General features: G+C 42.8%; 1 protein-coding gene across 1 annotated transcript in view; it reads right to left on the bottom strand.

Annotated features, from left to right (window-relative positions):
• Positions 1-21,348, bottom strand: part of DNAH10 (dynein axonemal heavy chain 10) — a 327,414-nt gene that overhangs the window by 221,341 nt on the left and 84,725 nt on the right. Inside the window, exons 18-20 of the mRNA XM_030218355.1 lie at positions 15,545-15,752; positions 11,000-11,156; positions 2,322-2,798 (exon numbers count right to left, since the gene is read on the bottom strand). Coding sequence (XP_030074215.1) covers positions 2,322-2,798; positions 11,000-11,156; positions 15,545-15,752 — 842 coding nt within the window. The remainder of the gene's footprint in view (positions 1-2,321; positions 2,799-10,999; positions 11,157-15,544; positions 15,753-21,348) is intronic.

The raw sequence follows: 21,348 nt of genomic DNA, 5'->3' as shown, positions 1-21,348 counted from the left end.
CCAGTGAACGCAGTGGCACCAGAGACTGGCGCTGAAGAAGGCTTCGGCTTGCAGGGGTTATGGGACCCCCACCAGCAAAACCAGGGGCCTGGATAAAATTTGGGGGGGGTCCGAGGTCCCCATGTCCCCACCTAGTTACGCCACTGATCCAGGGGTCAATATTCAAAACATTTATGGAGATATCATTGGATGTCGCTATCACAGATATTTGCTACTGTGGGGTGTGGTGGAGGGAGCGATGAGGCGGTGAAGCGTCGAGGAGGTGAGGGAGAGCGACAAGGCGGCAGGGGGTGGCGAGGCGGCAGGGTGGCAAAATAAAATGTGCCCCCCCACCTCAGGCTCTGGCCCCCTCCCACCATGAAGTCTGGCTACGCCCCTGCCCTGGAGCACCGAATCCCCAACACCATCCCTAAATTCCCAAAGTGTCCTCATACCACCTCATGATAGCCTGAATACTAAGCATCAGTACATCTGAAAGCTATCATCTCTTAGTATTCACTCATTCACTTCACCTCTGTGTGAACAGAATTCAGTTCTGAATGAGGGGGGGGGGAAGGTTGGCCCTTCACTGACTTGTCTCCTCTAGACCAGCAGCCAGGGCCGTGCCAATGCAGTAAGCGGGGTAAGCAAGGCAGGGGGCGCCGCTGCCCTGCCGTCCCTGCCTTCTGCTCACTTGCAAAATCTTTTCTTTTATCTGAAGTTGCGATTCTCCTATGATTGTAAGCAAGGAAACCGTAATATTTGATCTGAAATAAATATTTGATCTGAGATAGTTGATCAAAGATAAATGTTTGATCTGAATTATATCCTTTGGTGCAAAGGAGATTAGAAATAGAATCTTTGGAAACTAAGAGGAGTTTGCTCACATTTTGAATTAGCATTCCTATTTTGAGTTGGAAATCTTTGAAGTGTTATGAAAATACATTTTGCTTTAATGAAATTGCTAAACTTTAGAGTCAGAGACTTATCAATGAGGGATACATATAGTGCTATTTTTTCCTGAGGTCCAGCTTACTTGCCTGCTCCCTTCTGTTCCTGCTCTGCTAGATGGAGGGGGGGGGGGGCGCCAACTGATAGTCTGCAGGGGGCACCAGAGACCCTAGGCACGGCCCTGCCAGCAGCTGTAGTGGACTTAATATTCAGTCCAGTGGAAGGAGATAAGATTCTCCTCCTCCTACTTCCAGAATACTTTCAAGGGTTTGGAGGTAGGGATGTGGATACGAGTCCCACTTTTTCTTAGGTTGGAAATGGGGAGAAATTGAGAGCCATTCGGTTGCAACATTTTCTTTTTTATCTTGGAGGTGGGATGGGGAATCAGGGTTATGCAGGTAACTTTAGGACAGCTATTTGGTTAATTAGAGTTACTTGGGTAGCTTTGTCTAGTTAGCACTAAGTATTAGTGCTAGCCAGGCAACATGACAAAATGTATACCCTCTGCTTCATTTTTATGTGGGCAAATTTTAGATAGGCAAGACTTTGCTCAGACAAAATTTCACCAGTGAGCAGCGTAAAATTCTAAAAGTTAGCCAGAAAAACCCTTTGAATATTGACCCTGGTACCTGGTCACAACAGCCCTGACAAAAAAGCCCCAACCAAAAGGCCCAAACACAAAATAGCCCCGACAAAATAGCCCCCAGCAAATCAGCTCCTGACAAAAGGGTCTGCCCACAATTTGACCCCTGACAAATAAGCCCGCCCCCGAGTATATTACCTGCTCTTGCAACTGTGGTATGTCTCTCCTTTGCCCTGGAAGCATTCCCTCTGTTGTGTCCTGCCTCATCAGATACAACTTCCTATGTCCATGCAGGCAGGACACAACAGAGAGAATGCTTCCAGATCCAGACGAAGCAGCTTGTTGATGCTGCCAGTGGACCACAGGAATGTTGGAGGACTGCTGGGGGGGAAGGGTGGGAGAGATACTGGACCACTGAGGGTAGGCAGGCAGGAGAAAGAGGGAGACATGATGGACTATGTTGGGAGGTGGGGATAGAGGGGGAAAATAGATGCTGGACCCTCAGAGGGAGGGAGACAGAGTTTTTACTATACTTATTGTTGTGAAGGGCTATGGGCTATTTTGTTACAAGGCTATTTTGTCAGAGCTATTTTGTCCAGGTTATTATGTTGGGGTGCCATTGACCCCATGCAGTTTCTCCTACTGCCTGACATCATTTTTCAATTATATTTCAGTACATTAAGCCATGGTACAGCTGAGTCTGACTGCTGCCCTCTGCTAACTATTGTTCACTAGTTGTCCAAAATGTATTCTTATTCAGAGCAATTTTATAAAAGATATTTTTTTGTTAACAAGAGCAAATAGGTACCACAAGCTGTTCCTGAAGGCTGTAGAGTTCCTCCTTGGCAGAATCATTAAGCAGTTTCCCTAGTGAAGTCACCCAAGATCTTGCATGCTCCTGTACTGTGAAGGCTAATGGGGCCAAATGAAGTCTAATGCATTGTTCATCTTTTATTAAAGGCTGATGCATGACTTCATGGGTTATCTTTGTATAGAACTGCAGCTTGTCATCATAAGTCACACAAGATGGCTTCTTTGCAGCAAACTTCTCCATGACAATAGCTTTATCCAGCTTCCAAAGAGGTCGATACCTTTTCCATCGGTTCAGATATTTTGCAAGAGAGCTTAGCAACTTGTGAAAATTCTGAGAGATGACAATTGCTTGTTCAATTATCTGAGGATTCTGTGAAATTTCAGTAAAGAAGCTAAATATAATAAGTTCATCTTCGTCAGCATGCTGCGGAGGGCAGTCAATACAGGTACCATGCATCCAGCGTACAAAATTCTGCCATTTTTCACAAAACAAGAATTTGAAAGGACAATTAGCATTGATCACAGAATGATTGGAATAAATGGAAAAACTTGACTAAGTAATCAGTACTCCTACCTACATACAATTTAAAGAACCAGTTAGGAATTTCTCTTTTGTACAAAAGAAATGGAAAGAGTTCTTCTATGAGCAATAGATCTTAATATTAGGCTATGCATTTACACCAACAAATCATGTTCAGTTTATGCCCTGAAGAAGAAAGCAAAGTTTCTAACCTGTAGCAGATGTTCTCCAAGGACAGTAGACCAGGTATTCATGTGGGTGACATCATCCAACGGAGCTCAGTGCGGACGCTGACTACCATATAGATGTTTCAAGAAAATTCTAGTAGCATCCCACCACGTGGTGCCTTCTGGCCCGATGCACAAGCGAGGGTCCCTAAGTCATGTAATATAGCTAAAGGAATTCAACTCCTAGGGGAGGTGGAACAGTATGCAAGACTTCCTGGCCTGCTGTCCTCAGAGAACATCTGCTACAGGTAAGTAACTTCATTTTCTCCAAGGACAAGCAGCCAGTCATATTCTCACATGTGGGAATCCCTAGCTACCAGGCTCACTGAAAAAAACAACACTAGGACAATAGGGACTCGAAATATTGAAGCCTTGTAGTCAATCAACCTTAGACTATATACATATTATTTGTGAAAGTGCAGCCTGGAACAGAACAAAACTGGGTCTAGGAGGGTGAAGTTGGATTCTAGACAGCAGATTATGCAGTTGTCATGTCGGATATCCTGCTCAAGGCAGAAGTGAGATGCAAATGTGTAGACTGAAAACCACATGGCAGCTTTGCAAATCTTCTCAATAGAAGCTGATCTCAAGTGCGCTACCAACGTAGCCATGGCTCTGATATTATGAGCCTTGACATAATCTTCAAGAGTCAGCCCAGTCTAGGCATAAGTGCAGGAGATGTAGAGGGGCATTTTCAAAAGAGATGTCCACATTTCGATTTGGACGTCCTTGCAAAACATCCCGATCCAGGGGCGGGGAAACCTGTATTTTTGAAACAAGATGGACGTCCATCTTTCGTTTCGAAAATACTGTCAGGGACGTCCAAATCTTTAAATTTGGTCGTGCTTAGAGATGGACATCCCTAGACATGGACGTTTCTGATTTTCAGCGATTTTCGAAACCAAAGACGTCCATGTCAGAAACGACCAAATGCAAGCCATTTGGTCGTGGGAGGAGTCAGCATTTCTAGTGCACTGATGCCCCTGACATGCCAGGACACCAACCGGGCAACCTAGGGGGCGCTGAAGTGGACTTCATAAATTGCTCCCAGGTACATAGCTCCCTTACCTTGTGTGCTGAGCCCCCCAACCCCCACAAAACCCACTACCCACAACTGTACACCACTACCATAGCCCTTATGGGTGAAGGGGGGCACCTAGATGTGGGTACAGTGGGTTTCTGGTGGGTTTTGGAGGGCTTGCTGTTTCCTCCACAAATGTAACAGGTAAGGAGGGGGATGGTGCTGGGTTCGCCTGTCTGAAGTGCACTCACCCACTAAAACTGCTCCAGGGACCTGCATACTTCTGTCATGGACCTGAGTATGACATCTGAGGCTGACATAGAGGCTGGCACGACATATTTTGAAAGATGTTTTTTGAGGGTGGGAGGGGGTTAGTGACCACTGGAGGAGTAACAGGAGGTCATCCCCGATTCTCTCCAGTGGTCATCTGGTCATTTCGGGCACCTTTTTGTGCCTTAGTCGTAAGAAAAACAGGTCCGGGTGAAAACGTCTAAGTGTTGTTCAGGGGCAATCTTCTTTTTTTCCATTATGGATCAAGGATGTCCAAGTGTTAGGCACACCCAAGTGCCACCTTCACTAATCTCCGACACGCTCCCTTGAACTTTGGCCGTCCCTGCGAAGGAGTGCAGTTGGGGACGTGCAAAATAGGCTTTCGATTATACCAATTTGGACATTTCTGAGAGAAGGGCGTCCATCTTCCGATTTATGTTGAAAGATGGGCGTCCTTCTCTTTCGAAAATGAGCCCAATAATCTTCCAGCCAACTGGAGATTATGCATTTGCTGGTGGCTACCCCTATCCTGTTTGCGTCAAAAGAAAAAGAAAGTTGGGTGGACTGTTTATGGGCTTTAATTTGTTCCAGATAGAACACTAAGGCTCGTTTTTAGTCTAAGGTATGCAGTACCCTTTCACCAGAATGGGCATGTGGTTTTGGAAAAATGTTATATCTTAAGAACATAAGAATAGCCATAGTGGGGTCAGACCAATGGTCCATCTAGCCAAGTATCCTGCTTCCAACAGTGGCCAATCCAGGTCACAAGTACCTGGCAGAAACTCAAATAGTACCAACATTCCATGCTACCAATCCCAGGGCAAGCAGTGGCTTCCCTCAAGTCCATCTCAATAACAGACTATGGACTTTTCCTCCAGGAACTTGTCCAAACCTTTTTTAGACCCAGATATGCTAACCGCTGATGCCAAATCCTCTGGCAAAGAGTTCCAGAGTTTAACTATTCTTTGAGTGAAAAAATATTTCCACTTCTTTGTTTTAAAAGTATTTCCATGTAATTTCATTGAGTGTCCCCTGATCTTTGTACTTTTTGAAAGAGTGAAAAATTGATTCACTTTTACCCCTTCTACAGCACTCAGGATTTTATAAACCTCATTCATATCCCCCATCAGTGATCTCTTTTCCAAGCTGAAGAGCCCTAACCTCTTTAGTCTTTCCTCGTATGGGAGAAGTTCTATCCCCTTTATCATTTTGGTTGATCTTCTTTGAATCTTTTCTAATTCCACTATATCTTTTTTGAAATATGGCGACCAGAATTGAATGTAATACTCAAGGCAAGGTTGCACCATGGAGCAATAGAGGCGTTAAAATATTCTTGGTCATATTTTGCATCTTTTTTCTAAAACTTTCTAGCATCCTGTTTGTTTGGTTTTTTGCTACAACTGTACACTGGGCAGAAGTTCAACAACACCTAGATCATTTTCTTGACTGCTGACTCCTAAGGTAGGCCTTGCATCAGGTAATTATGATTCTGATTACTCTTCCTAATGTCCATCACTTTGTATTTGTACGCATTAAATTTCATCTGCCATTTGGATGCCCAGTCTTCCAGTTTCCTAATGTCTTCCTTCAATTTTTCACAATCTGTATGTGTTTTGACAATGTTGGCAGAATAATTGACTGGTTAAGATAGAACTGCAACACTACCATAGGAAGGAACTTAGAATGCTTGTGGAAAACTACTCTGTTGTGATAAAGAGAGAGAATATTCACAAGAACGATCAAACAAATGAAGACATATTATTAACAGAATTTAGAAAAGCTAGCAAATTTGTCAACAGTATAATAATGGCTGATTTCGATTACCCCAATATTAACTGGTTAAATGCCACATCAGGGCAAGCTAGGGAAGTAAAATTCCTAGACATAATAAATGACTGCTTCTTGGAGCAACTGGCCAGAAACCAATAAGAGGAGGAGATATTTTAGATTTTATTTATTTAGATCTAGTCCTTGGTGGAATGCAGGACTTAGTACAAGAGGTAATGGTGTTGGGTCTGCTGGGAAACAGTGATCATAACATGATCAGCATAAGAATATCTATACTGGCTCAGACCAATGGTCCATCTAGCCCAGTATCCTGCTTCCAACAGTGGCCAATCCAGGTCAGAAGAACCCAATTAGTAACAAAATTTGACTTAATAACTGGAGTGCAGTCACTATGGAAATCTAGTGAAGTAGCATTTAAGTTTTTAAAAGGTGTGGTGAAATGGTGAATTTTCCAGCTTATGAATTAAAAGAATGTTTCATGAAGTGTATTTCTCTAGTTTGGCCAGCAGGTGGTGCATGTTTATATCTAAAGCTGTTACAAAAAAATGACTATTCCCTCTTTAGTTAACAGATAAGAGGTAACCTGCAATGATGTGGCCAGCTATTTTTAAAACTTGTTGATCTGGGTTCTGATTGGCCCAGGAGCTCAAATTCATCTAGAATGTACTGGCTTTTTCTCCAGACTTAGCCAGGAAGAAAAGAAAGAAGGATCTCTTTGCTAAGGCCCTATGAACAGCTATATTTGATAACCTGTGAGCAGCTATATGTCCTGCTCTTCCCAGGTACTATTTAGATAGCAAACAAATGTTTAGATAGTGTTATAATTGATCCATATTTCAGTTACCTGTTATTGTTTTGCTGATTGCACCTTTTCTGTTCATTGTTCTAGTTTTTCATGACAATAAACATTCTTAGTTTATTGCCTCTACTTGTCTGGACTGACTAAGAATCCTGGTGGTTTGTGTGTAGGGTCTGTGAGTGCTTTCTAGGAACTGTGGGACCACTGGGAGTGTGGCCTCAGCAATCAAGAAATCACTTGGGATAATTTGAGAGTGGGAGACTCGCCCAGAGGCGGTTGGGACCCAGTTGGTGGGAGGAGGATGCTAGTGTAGAGCACAAGTGGTAGGTGCAAGCGGACCTGAGCTGTGCTGGGGATAGACTCTCTAAGTAGCCGTGGGGTAGCCCCAGGCGGGTCACTAGGCATTTCATGACAAAAGGTAACTATGATAAAATGAGGAAAATGGTTACAAAAAAAACGCTAAAAGGCAAAGGTTAGGACTTTAAATCAGGCAAGGGTTAGGACTTTAAATCAGACATGAACATTGTTTTAAAAGACCATTTTAGAAACCCAGACCAGATGTATTCCACATATTAATAAAGATGGAAAGAAGAGCAAACAACAGCCAGCATGAGTGGAGGAGTGGCCTAGTGGTTAGGGTGGTGGACTTTGGTCCTGAGGAACTGAGTTCGATTCCCACTTCAGGCACAGGCAGCTCCTTGTGACTCTGGGCAAGTCACTTAACCCCCCATTGCCCCATGTAAGCCGCATTGAGCCTGCCATGAGTGGGAAAGCGCGGGGTACAAATGTAACAAAAAAAAATAAAAAAATGATTAAAAGGAGAAGTGAAAGAGGCTATTAGAGCCAAAAGAACATCTTTCAGAATATGGAAAAAAGATCTGAATGAAGAAAACAAGAAGCAGCATAAGCACTGGCAAGTTAGATGTAAAACATTGATAAAGTAGGCCAAAAGAGAATATGAAGAGAAACTCGCCTCAGAGGCAAAAACATAGAAATAACTTTTCCAGGTATATCAGAAGCAGAAAGCCTGTGAGGGAATCCGTGGGACTATTAGATCATCAAAGAGTAAAGGGGGAGTTCAGGGAGGATAGAATAGTAGAGAGGCTGAATGAATTCTTTGCCTCGGTCTTTACTGAAGAAGATGTAAGAAATCTAACTGTACCAGCACTGTAGTCCTTCGGTGCTGATGAGGACGACATCAAACCCATACATATCCTTGGTGGCAGGTCAGATGCTGACCGGTGTCAGGGCTGACTATCAGTGACCCATCACAAGGGAGGTGGAGACCCCCTTCAATGCCAGTGCTCTCCCAATGGTAGCTGATGTCTGGGCAGCCATGGAGATCGATGCTTCTGCTGCCGATATCGATGGATCAGCCTTCGAGGAGCCAAAAAGTCTCTCCTGCTGGACCTGCCATGTCCTCTGTGTCCTCCACTGCATTTTCAAGCTGAGAGAAGACTTAGGTTCATGGTTAGGCCCAAGGTGCACCTCTTGAAAGCACAGGGGTCTTCTTGAACACTGACAAAAGAATCACAGGCAAATTAAATTCTTCAATTGTGGACTGCAAAAACGGCAGAGCCAAAATCGAGGTCAGTGCACAGGTCTAAGAGGGCCTATTGAGCTGCTAAAAAGAAAGAAAACTTGAAGGGCCAGAAATACTAAGAACTAAGAGGGAAGACAAAAAGTGAAATTAAAGACAAAAATGATAAAATGAGGGGGAAATACTCACACAAGAAGGCACTGCAGAAGTAGAGAACAAAGTGCTGCGAGGAGACCATGAAGAAGCATCCTCCCTGCTTGGCAGAAAAACGAAGACTGAGGGACCCACACTTGTGTGTTGGGTGGGAAGGTACCCATGCATGCGTGGTGGAACGCTACCAGAATTTTCTTGAAACATCTGTATGCTTGTCAGCATCAGCACCGGGCTCCATCAGATGACATCACTCACATGTGAGACCACAAATGGGCCTGTTTGTCCTCAGAAAAACGTTGCTTTCCTTCAGCCTTGCAGTGCCAGCCAAAGGAACTCGGTTGGTCTAAAAAGCTCATATAACCTGTGACAGAAGGTAATTTTATAATAGGGTGTATATAGGAGTGGAGGAATGGCCTAGTGGCTAGAGCACTGGCCTTGCAATCCAGAGGTGGCCGGTTCAAATCCCACTGCTGCTCCTTGTGATCTTGGGCAAGTCACTTAACCCTCCATTGCCTCAGGTACAAACTTAGATTGTGAGCCCTCCTGGGACAGAGAAATATCCAGTGTACCTGAATGTAATTCACCTTAAGCTACTACTGAAAAAGGTGTTAAAGCCTATAGGCATGTATGTTGCACCTATTTTATAAAAGCAACATATGCACTATGGGCTAGATTCTATAAATGGTGCCAATAATATTTCATGACAATTAAATTCGGTGCTCAGCACTATTCTATAAAGGGTGCTTCAGGATGAGCACTCTTCATAGAATAGCATTAAATACTGAATTCGGTGTTCAACTTTGGGCACAAAGACTGAAGCCAACTGAAACCTGGTGTAAATCCTGGTGTGCAAACTGAGTTGCGGGTCCTCGCTATTCTGTAACACTGAGCACATCTTTTGTGGACACCCCCTCACCCGCCCATGCCCCTCTCTTGGCCATGCCCCCTTTTGAGTTGCATGTGATCAAACTTAGGTGCCCGTTACAGAATAACGTGTAACCAAATCATAATTAATGCCAATTAAGTGCTTGTTAGCCCCAATAGTTAAATCATTGGGGCCCATTCACTAATTATTTTGGGTGTTGATTTGGGATCCCTGCCCAATTTTGGGCAACCTTTATAGAATCTGGTGGCATGTGCCTTTATAAAATTACCCTACAGGAAAGTAGATGCAGATACTTACGACTGCTCTGAGGCTGATGTACATGGTCCACAACTTTTATAACATCTACACCTACACCTACTGTATATCATGTAAAAATGTGCACTATACATTAGTAATGTGTACTTTTAAGCATGTGTTCCCCTGAGCAATTTTAAAAGCACCTATTTCTGCATCTACGGTGCTATTTTATGCACAAATAGGATTACAAAATTACCCCCATAACTTTCGCATTTATATAAAAACCCCAAACTCCACCCAACTCTGCCTCTGGGAATGCCTACATTATACACAAATAGAAGTATGCCTAGCATATACTTTTGAATGCGTACGTGGTGATGAAATTTGCATATAAAACAGAGTATTATGCATATAGAGCTAGATTCAGTAAACGGCGCTCAAAAATCGGTGCTGGTATTCTAAAACAGTGCACACAAATTTTAGGAATGCCCCGATCCGCCTATGCACCTCGCATGGCCATGCCTCCTTTTGGGTTGCACGCAATAGGATTTGGGCGCATACTGTTAAAGAATAGCGGATAGCAAAATGTGCATCCAATTCCAAACTGGTGCCGATTAGTGCCAATTAGCGCCCAATTATTGGCTCTAATTGGCTACTTTGCCAATTTAATTGGATGCACATCTTGGATTGGCAACCAATTTTGGGTGCCATATATAGAATCTAGGGGATAAAAGCCTTGCTAAAATTGCCCTTTTTGATGTTTAAATTTCACTAGACAACTAAATTTTACATGGGCCTAGGATTGGAGAGTAAGTTAGGTGGTTAGCAATGTTTTTCAGGGCTAGATGGCCAATTTTAGGAGTGCATGCTAAAATTTGCTGGTTATCTTACCCACTCAACAAGTCTTTCAATATCAAATTTATAAGTCTCACAGCTAGAGTATATGTAAATAGTTCTTAAAAATATTAAACTTTGGCACAAATGTAAATATACTTCTGCAGACCAGGAGAACAAGATGGAGCAGTATTACTGCCTTTGAAGAAATTCACCCAAGGTAGTGTACAGCAAGACTTTCCAATAAATAGAATATGTACTAAATGCATTATTATGCAATGTATCTTATGCAAATTTTCCATTATTCACTGAGGATAAATTATAAATGTATATAAACAGCAAGGTTAGCCTAGTGGTCATATTTTTATGTGCGCAAACTGGTTTTATAGAGTCAATACCTTTGTGCTTTCCATACAACCTCTAATACACTGCACACACATTTTGTAGATTTCATTTGCATTAGGATGAAGAATTATTTCTGGAGCAGATAAAATAGTTTCCGTTTGAAACAATGGAACATTTCCAACAACTGCAGAATTGAAAGCCTGGAAGTTTCTATAAAAGATAAAAATAAATTTACTTAAAATCTTCAACTCTTTCCCACAAAACTTCTGCTCCAATGCATAAATTTACCCCAATTAATTTATTCAGATGCATATCTCGTTACTTTCCTTTCTGTTACAGTGCCCCTCGTCTGTCTTCTCCTCTCCTACCTTTTTTCTACCATTATGAACCTTCCTTTCCTCATTGCATATTTCATTCACCTTGTTGATTTACACCTTATATGTGTGTAAACAAAGAAACTGACACCTATTATAAAGAAGAATAATCAAAAAATTTTATTTTTTTCAACTGTCCTCCGTCGGACAGAGGCAGCGTGGGAACACCACACTGGAAGCAAAGTCTGCTTACACAATATATTTTTAGCAATAATACAGAGATATATATTTGCTCAGCAGAAATACAGAGATATATGCTTGCTCAGCTTTGCTTTGCTTTGCTTAAGATACCTATCTTCTCCTCAGTTTAAATACACTTACATTCATACTGCACCCAATGTGTGCACATCAGCAACCCCTTTCTTTGAAGCTTGTTCTTACATTCCTTATCTACAAATGTCTGCAAGCAACATTCCTTCTGCCCCCCCCCCCCCCCCCCTTACACAGCCTCCTGTCTCTGCTTCACACCAGGCTGCTTAAGGTTGATTCTATGACTCCCTCATTGTTTTCACAGGTTTGTGACTCATAGGTCTTTTGCCTTAATACTTGCACTTCACTGACCATAGGAACTTTATACTGTTCAACGGTTTCTCATTATATTTATGTAGCATGTTTATTATTATTAACAAATCCTCCCTTGAACCTTGTAAAGCAAGGTTCACCAAAGTTTCATGGTTATAGTTTTCATCACTGTTAGACTGGGCATCATCCTATAAATAGGTAACACTATGAACCTTCCTTTCCTCATTGCATATTCCATTCACCTTCATGAAACTGTCACCCATGGGCTCATTTTCGACAGAGAAGGACGTCCATCTTTCGACATAAATCGGAAGATGGACGTCCTTCTCCCAGGGACATCCAAATTGGTATAATCGAAACCCGATTTAGGACGTCTCCAACTGCACTCCGTCGCAAGGATGGCCAAAGTTCAAGGGAGCGTGTCGGAGGCGTAGCGAAGGCGGGACTTGGGCATGCCTAACACTTGGAAGTCCTTGACCCATAATTGAAAAAAACAAGGATGTCCCTGATGAACACTTGGACGCTTTCACCCGGACCTGTTTTTCTTACGACTAAGGCACAAAAAGGTGCCCGAAATGACCAGATGACCACCGGACAGAATCGGGGATGACCTCCCGTTACTCCCCCAGTGGTCACTAACCCCCTCCCACCCTCAAAAAACATCTTTCAAAATATGTCGTGCCAGCCTCAGATGTCATACTCAGGTCCATGACAGCGCATGCAGGTCCCTGAAGCAGTTTTAGTGGGTACTGCAGTGCACTTCAGACAGGTGGACCCAGGCCCATACCCCCCCTCCTACCTGTTACATTTGTGGAAGGAACAGCAAGCTCTCCAAAACCCACCACAAACCCCCTGTACCCATATATAGATGCCCCCTTCACCCGTAAGGGCTATGGTAGTGGTATACAGTTGGGGGTGGTGGGTTTTGGGTGGCTCAGCACACAAGGTAAGGGAGCATTGTTCCTAGGAGCAATTTATGAAGTCTACTGCAGTGCCCCCTAGGGTACCCGGTTGGTGACCTGGCATGTCAGGGGGACAAGTGCACTACAAATGCTGGCTCCTCCCACGACCAAATGACTTGCATTTGGACGTTTTTGACATGGACGTCTTTGGTTTTGAAAATCACCGAAAGTCAGAAACATCCATGTCTAGGGACGACCAAATCTAGGGACATCCAAATTTATGGATTTGGACGTCTCTGACGGTATTTTCGAAACGAAAGATGGATGTCCATCTTGTTTTGAAAATACAGGGTTCCCCGCCCCTGGATTTCACCGTTTTGCAAGGACGTCCAAATCGCAACTTGGACGTCCCTTTCAAAAATGCCCCTCCCAGTGTTTCTCCCCAGAATAATGCATTTTATGTACAGAACTGCCAGTCAACCCTGGCTTTTTAAACTGTGTTCCCAATGTTCCACTGGCTGCAAGCAATGTTCTCTAGCCTCAGCAAACTGCCAAACTACAATATAATCTCTGTACTGCGTCACTAACAGGCTTATTTTGGAAAGAAAAGGGCACCCATCTTTCGACACAAATCGGGAGATGGGCGTCCTTCTCTCAAGGTCGCCCAAATTGGCATAATCAAAAGCTGATTTTGGGTGTCCCCAACTGCTTCCCGTTGCGGGGATGACCAAAGTTCCCGGGGGCGTGTCGGAGGCTTAGCGAGGCAGGACTGAGGCGTGCCTAACAGATGGGCATCCTCGAGCGATAATGGAAAAAAAGAAGGGCGTCCATGACGAGCACTTGGGTGACTTTACTTGGTCCATTTTTTCTTATGACCAAGCCTCAAAAAGGTGCCCGAACTGACCAGATGACCACCGGAGGGAATCAGGGATGACCTCCCCTGACTCCCCCAGTGGTGACTAACCCCCTCCCACCCTGAAAAAAACAACTTTAAAAACTTTTTTTTGCCAGCCTGAAATGTCATACTCAGGTCCATCACAGCAGTATGCTGTGTGGGTGTGTCAGCGGAGGCATAGCGAAGGCGTGGACATCCTCTTTCAAACATTTTGGACATCCTGAACTGCCCCCCCACCCCACAGGGATGGTCAAATTTCAAGGGAGTGGAGTGGAGGAGTGGCCTAGTGGTTAGAGTACTGGTCTTGCAATCCAGAGGTGGCCAGTTCAAATCCCACTGCTGCTACTTATGATCCAAAATCCAAATAAATAAATAAAGGGGTTGTCAGAGGCAAGGCATGGACGTCCTTCTCACAGAAACATCCACATTCTGGACGTCCTCAACTGCCCGTCACAGGGACGGAGGCATAGCGAAGGATTTCCTTCACCCACACTCTAAAAAAAAAAGGCATCCCTGACGAGCACTTGGATGCCTTCACCTGGGCTTCTGTTGTAGACGGCAATTTATTTAAGGTTGTAGACGACTATTATACATGCAGCTTGTCTGCATGTATGGAGCCATCTTTGGCATGCGCAGAGCAGCCACGCGTAACGCTTGGCTGCTCTGCACTGGTTTCCCCTCCTTAGGAAGGAAATCGCGTGCAAATGAGCTAACAGCGAGCAGCTCATTTGCATGCGATTTCCTTCATGCATGCCCGTTCTTTTCCGAATCACTAAGGGATCGGTTAGGGAAGGGCTTTTTCCGTTCAGTTAGTGCATCTGGCTGAAGGTAAAGGAGCTATGTACCTGGGAGCAATTTGTGAAGTCCACTGCAGTGCCCCCTAGGGTGCCTGCTTGGTGTCCTGGCATGTCAGGGGGACCAGTGCACTATGAATGCTGGCTCCTCCCATGACCAAATTGCTTGGATTTAGTCGTTTCTGAGCTGGGTGTCCTCACTTTCCATTATCGCCGAAAATCAGAAACGACCAAGTCCTGGGGACGACCATCTGTAAGATTGACCTAAATTTGCTGATTTGGGCGTCCCCGGCTGTATTATCAAAACAAAAGATGGATGCCCATCTTGTTTCGATAATACGGGTTTCCCCACCCCTTGCTGGAGCCGTCCTGCGAGGACGTCCCCAGGAGAACTTGGGCGTCCCTTTCGATTTTGCCCCTCCACGTTTATTTTAAAATTAAACTTTACATTCTTCTTTTGGTATGACACTACCAGTAGAGCATTCTCTGCTTGCCCCCCCCCCCCCCTTCTACATGTACTTGAAATCATCATGAGGGGATTTATATTCAAAAAAGAATAATGAGAGAATGAAATGAGACCAACATCATATTCTGCAACAAAGAACAGGAGACAGGTTCAATATCTAGGTAAATGCCAGTTACATATTTTTTTTTGCTGGTTTGAATCTCAAACTAGGGCCGACAACACCATGTTTGAATTGCATTAAAATTCTTTTAGACATACTGCTCATCCCTCAATATCCTTGTCTAATTTTTCACACACTGCTAAATTTGACAAAATCAAGCCCCATGTGACACATGGAGTGAGTGGAGCAGTAGCCTAATAGTTAAAGCAGTGGGATAAGAACCGGGGAAGTGAGGGTTCAAAACTGACTGATTCTCCCTCTGCACTCTTGAATAAGTCACCTAACCCTCCATTGCCTCATGTACAAATTTGAGATTATAAGCCCTCCAGAGACAGGAAAATAACCACTGTACCTGAATGCAACTTGTCTTGAACTAGTACTCAGAAGGTTTCAGCTACATCCAAAATCACAATCAGCTCTGTAACACATTATAGTACAGGACCAAAAGTTACATGATATTTTTCAATCTCCCCAGTTCCACTTACCTCTGGATCATTTTTGTCAAGGAATTATATAGTTTACGTTCCCAAAATAAATAGTATGACATCATTTTTGGATGCCTGCCGGTGTTTGTATGCATTACCAGGCTTTCCATTTTAGTTAACAATGGTCCAATTGCGCTATACTTTCTAGCCAGATGTTCTACATCTTTGCTTCTTTGAGCTTCAATGTGCTCAAAGAATTCCTTCACACCTATAAAAAAAATAAATGTATCAAGTATTAGATCATTTATCCTTTGCTGACAGACAAGGCAACTTCACTATGTAAATAAAATTGCTCAACTGCATCTAACCAGCATTTGCTTATCTTTAATGTGGGTTCTTCATGGACATCAAGGGTATTCAGCCACTCTCAAAGATGATGTCATTCAACAGTGCTTGTGTGTGGAGATCTCCTCAGTTCTGAGTATTCTAATTTTAGATCTCTCTGAGAATGAGCGGAACTTTCCACACTACCTTGGTGCCCTCTCTCCTCAGTCTACATCAAAGCTGAGATCTTGCCTCTTTGTTTTTTTCTTCATCTTCTTTTTTTATTTTTAGGGGATGGAAGGTGAATGAATGTGGCTTTATAAACCCCTGCTATCTACAGAGAACCTCTGTTTCAGGTAAGCAATTTCACTTTCTCCACAGACAAGCAGGGGGATGCAGTCACACACTAAGGTGGTCCCATGCAGAGGCCAGAATGGTTATGGTGATTTTTGTTGCCCCAGATATGAAACTGGGTGGTGGATAAAATCCCGGAAAGGGAAACTATTTTGAGCTTTTCCTTCTCTAAGTATAGGTTGAGTTCTCAGAAATCCAGAATAGGCTTTGGTCCTCCCAACCTTCTGGGAAAGAGGAAGAACCTTGAGTAAAATCCTCCATCCTATTCATCTGGTATCTGTTCTTCTATGGCATTTGCTCATAGAAGTGAATTGATCTTTTCCTCTAGGATCTCATAGGCGGTCGGTGGCCCAACTGTTTGGGGAGGCTAAAGGGGGTGGGGTTAGGGGTGGAGCCAGGGGTGGAGCTTATATACATAATTGTCTGATAACACACAGAAAAAATAAATAAATTAAAAATAAAATAAACACAATTAATACCTTTTATTAAATTTAGATATTAGATATGTATCATATGTCAAAGAATAAAGTGGTTGCTCAAAGCATATTCTAAGCACAATCGCTCAACTGCAAAACACTATGCACAACTTCGTGCAAAAACACACTCAGAACCTTACTGTACCATAAATATTACACAGGGCAGAACTTAATACACCAATATATCACCCAAACGGAAAATGCAGACCGTCAACAATATGAAACAAGGGATCATATCATCACAATTCTCATGTAGAGCCACAAAACACCCTAATTCATGTTTAATGTGGGATAAAATGCCATAAATAAGTAAATAAATATAAACTTTTAATGTTGAGCACCTGATTCTCAAAGTGGACATATTCCAAACACTATAATGAAAATAAAATGATCTTTTCTACCTTTGTTGTCTGGTGAGTTTTTCTGATCATGCTGGCCCAGTATGATTCTGCTGCTATCTGTCCTCAGTGCAGGTCAGGAAGTCATCCTCGTTAAATATCTCCCTGGCAACCCAGGATACCTCCAGCCAACCCCCCCTCCCCCGCTCTCCCAGCAGTAAGGTAAACAAACCATAAACCAATTTCTACAACTGGACAAGGCTAGAGGGCTTTCACTGCAGCTCCTGCTGTGAGGATGGAGGTAAATCAACAATTTAAACCCCTCAGAGCACAGCAGGGGAGGCTTAGCCTGTCCAAGCCTCTTATACCGGGCGCCTATGTAGGATCTTGATATGAGATGATGAAGGAATTGGGTCTACGATGGGACCTCAGTTTGGCAGGGTGAAGAAAATATTCAGTCTGCAACCATAATGCATCATTTCCATAACCCAGTGATCCACAGTGATTGCTTGGCATTGCTAAAGAAACAGTGGAGCCTTCCACCCACTGGGATGGAGTCAAAAAGCAGGAGAAGATATAGTAGCCAGTGCTTCAAGTAGAACTTGCAGATTACACTCTCTTGGACAATGATTTTGAACATATGTCTGGAGATATTGGTGTTGTACCTGTGGTCTCATGTAAGGTTGCTATCTTCTTCTTGGATAAAATTGCTGAAAATATTGGTAATGGTATGGCTTTTTGAATTGACATTGCTGAGATTTCCTAGACTGAGGGGTGTTGACATTTGGTCTAGAAGAAAGCTCTCTGATTATAAAGAATTGATCCTTTACTCAAGAAACTGTGTTTTGGACTTTCTCACCAAATAGGCTGCCTCCTAGACAGGGGGTATCTGTGAATATGTCATGAAGATTCTCTCTGATTCCTGGGGCTCTTCACCAAGCCTGTTCAACATGCTGATGCAGTTCTGGCTGCAGTATCATATGAATCATAGGTAGAACAAATAAGATAAGTAAATTATTGAAGGTTTAGATGTAGATTTACAAACTGGTCTTGGGAAATTAAAGCACAGCAATAAAGATCTTCAAGCTATTGCTGGTAATGCAACATCTGCAACTGATGAGCTCTGATCATATTCAGCATTTGAACTCTGGTAAATGTTTTTCCTTTTGGCATCTAGAGTTCTATTCTTTTTTTTTTCCAAGAGGACCACACATGTGAGTATTGGAAGTTTTGCTTCACTTCAGAACAGTTTTAGATACTACTCACTGGTAGGGGAATTGATGCTGATCATGCCCAAGTGCTCTCAACACTTTGGGGCCAATATTCGGAAGCCCAGAAATTCAATGTCGGGCCGTATCCAACTAACAGCATTAAATCTCCACGGTTTATATGGCTGCTATGAACATAGCCAGTTGCCGATGTTTATCGGCTGACCAGCTAAGTTATAGCGGCCAAAGATAAACCTGCTATTTATCTGGCTGTAAATATTTGCTGGACAACTGATGAATATTGCCACTAACCAGCTACTTCACATGACATAGCTGGTGACCTGGCTAGCCGCTAAGAGGGAGATTCTATATATGGCGCCTAAAATATTGGCGCTGAAATCAGTGCTGACTAAGCGTATTCTATAATCAGCACCTAGATTTACACGCCAATCATAAAATAAGCTTAGTTGATATTTCAGTGCCTAAAACTATGCGCATCCATTTACACCAACGAAAATGTGGCGTAAATCCCAGTGTGTAGATTTACAAGGACTGGGCCATATTCTATAACGATAAAGGAGAAGGGGGTAGGGCAGGTTGGCTCTATCCAAAACCAAGAACATTCAAATGACTCGACACAGCTGCCGTGTTTTGGTGCAAAACACACCTGCGTCAGGAGTCTACAAGATATATATATATTTTTTTTAGGAGTCTACAAGATATTAAGACATATATAATATGTACAAGCAAAATGAAAGAAACTATGAAATAAATGTGTATGTATTATCAAATAAAACATATTGGTAATTATATTAAAAAATATATATTGGAAATATATTCTAAAATACATTTTAAAAATTATCAGAAAAAAGGAAAGATGTCACATTAAATAATAATATAATAAAAATGGAAATCATATTATACATAACAAGAAGCAATAAATGAAATACATACGTTACATTTAAAATGCCATAATAAAATACATAGACAAGAGAATATGGTGTAAATTAAAACATACTCATCAAAAATGAAATCAAATGCAAATAAAATTGTGGCCCTTGAACTGGGGCTACAGGAATTGAATGTAAGTTTCATAATACAAACTGTATTATTACAAGAATATGTTAATATATATATTAAAAAAAACATTTTTGATGATGATGTAATACAAAATATAATATACCATAAATATGCAAATGATACAACATAAAAATAAAAATGTCTGACACAAAAATCCAATGGAGGACTGACCTTTTGACTAAAAAAACACCTAATTGTTTTTTTAATTGCATGGCATGATAGTGAAAATGCTGAAATAGTAAAAAAATAATAATAAAATAATGAAATATATATACAGTGGGGGAAATAAGTATTTGATCCCTTGCTGATTTTGTAAGTTTGCCCACTGACAAAGACATGAGCAGCCCATAATTGAAGGGTAGGTTATTGGTAACAGTGAGAGATAGCACATCACAAATTAAATCCGGAAAATCACATTGTGGAAAGTATATGAATTTATTTGCATTCTGCAGAGGGAAATAAGTATTTAATCCCTCTGGCAAACAAGACCTAATACTTGGTGGCAAAACCCTTGTTGGCAAGCACAGCGGTCAGACGTCTTCTGTAGTTGATGATGAGGTTTGCACACATGTCAGGAGGAATTTTGGTCCACTCCTCTTTGCAGATCATCTCTAAATCATTAAGAGTTCTGGGCTGTCGCTTGGCAACTCGCAGCTTCAGCTCCCTCCATAAGTTTTCAATGGGATTAAGGTCTGGTGACTGGCTAGGCCACTCCATGACCCTAATGTGCTTCTTCCTGAGCCACTCCTTTGTTGCCTTGGCTGTATGTTTTGGGTCATTGTCGTGCTGGAAGACCCAGCCACGACCCATTTTTAAGGCCCTGGCGGAGGGAAGGAGGTTGTCACTCAGAATTGTACGGTACATGGCCCCATCCATTCTCCCATTGATGCGGTGAAGTAGTCCTGTGCCCTTAGCAGAGAAACACCCCCAAAACATAACATTTCCACCTCCATGCTTGACAGTGGGGACGGTGTTCTTTGGGTCATAGGCAGCATTTCTCTTCCTCCAAACACGGCGAGTTGAGTTCATGCCAAAGAGCTCAATTTTTGTCTCATCTGACCACAGCACCTTCTCCCAATCACTCTCGGCATCATCCAGGTGTTCACTGGCAAACTTCAGACGGGCCGTCACATGTGCCTTCCGGAGCAGGGGGACCTTGCGGGCACTGCAGGATTGCAATCCGTTATGTCGTAATGTGTTACCAATGGTTTTCGTGGTGACAGTGGTCCCAGCTGCCTTGAGATCATTGACAAGTTCCCCCCTTGTAGTTGTAGGCTGATTTCTAACCTTCCTCATGATCAAGGATACCCCACGAGGTGAGATTTTGCGTGGAGCCCCAGATCTTTGTCGATTGACAGTCATTTTGTACTTCTTCCATTTTCTTACTATGGCACCAACAGTTGTCTCCTTCTCGCCCAGCGTCTTACTGATGGTTTTGTAGCCCATTCCAGCCTTGTGCAGGTGTATGATCTTGTCCCTGACATCCTTAGACAGCTCCTTGCTCTTGGCCATTTTGTAGAGGTTAGAGTCTGACTGATTCACTGAGTCTGTGGACAGGTGTCTTTCATACAGGTGACCATTGCCGACAGCTGTCTGTCATGCAGGTAACGAGTTGATTTGGAGCATCTACCTGGTCTGTAGGGGCCAGATCTCTTACTGGTTGGTGGGGGATCAAATACTTATTTCCCTCTGCAGAATGCAAATAAATTCATATACTTTCCACAATGTGATTTTCTGGATTTAATTTGTGATGTGCTATCTCTCACTGTTACCAATAACCTACCCTTCAATTATGGGCTGCTCATGTCTTTGTCAGTGGGCAAACTTACAAAATCAGCAAGGGATCAAATACTTATTTCCCCCACTGTATATGCTCATAAAAAATAGTGAGAGTGATAAATGAGGCACCCCAGCCAGTCAGGTTTTCAGGATATCCACAATGAATATTTATGAAAAAAATTTGCATGCACTGCCTCTACTGCATGCAAATCTCTCTCATGAATATTCATTGTGGATATCCTGAAAACCTGACTGGCTGGGGTGCCTCCAGGACCAGGTTTCAGAGCCACTGGCCTAAATGCATC

The sequence above is a fragment of the Microcaecilia unicolor genome, chromosome 11, assembly GCF_901765095.1.
Source record: "Microcaecilia unicolor chromosome 11, aMicUni1.1, whole genome shotgun sequence".
Lineage (NCBI taxonomy): Eukaryota > Metazoa > Chordata > Amphibia > Gymnophiona > Siphonopidae > Microcaecilia > Microcaecilia unicolor.
The sequence above is the reverse complement of the archived record's forward strand: the minus strand, read 5'-3'. Positions and strand labels throughout refer to the sequence as shown.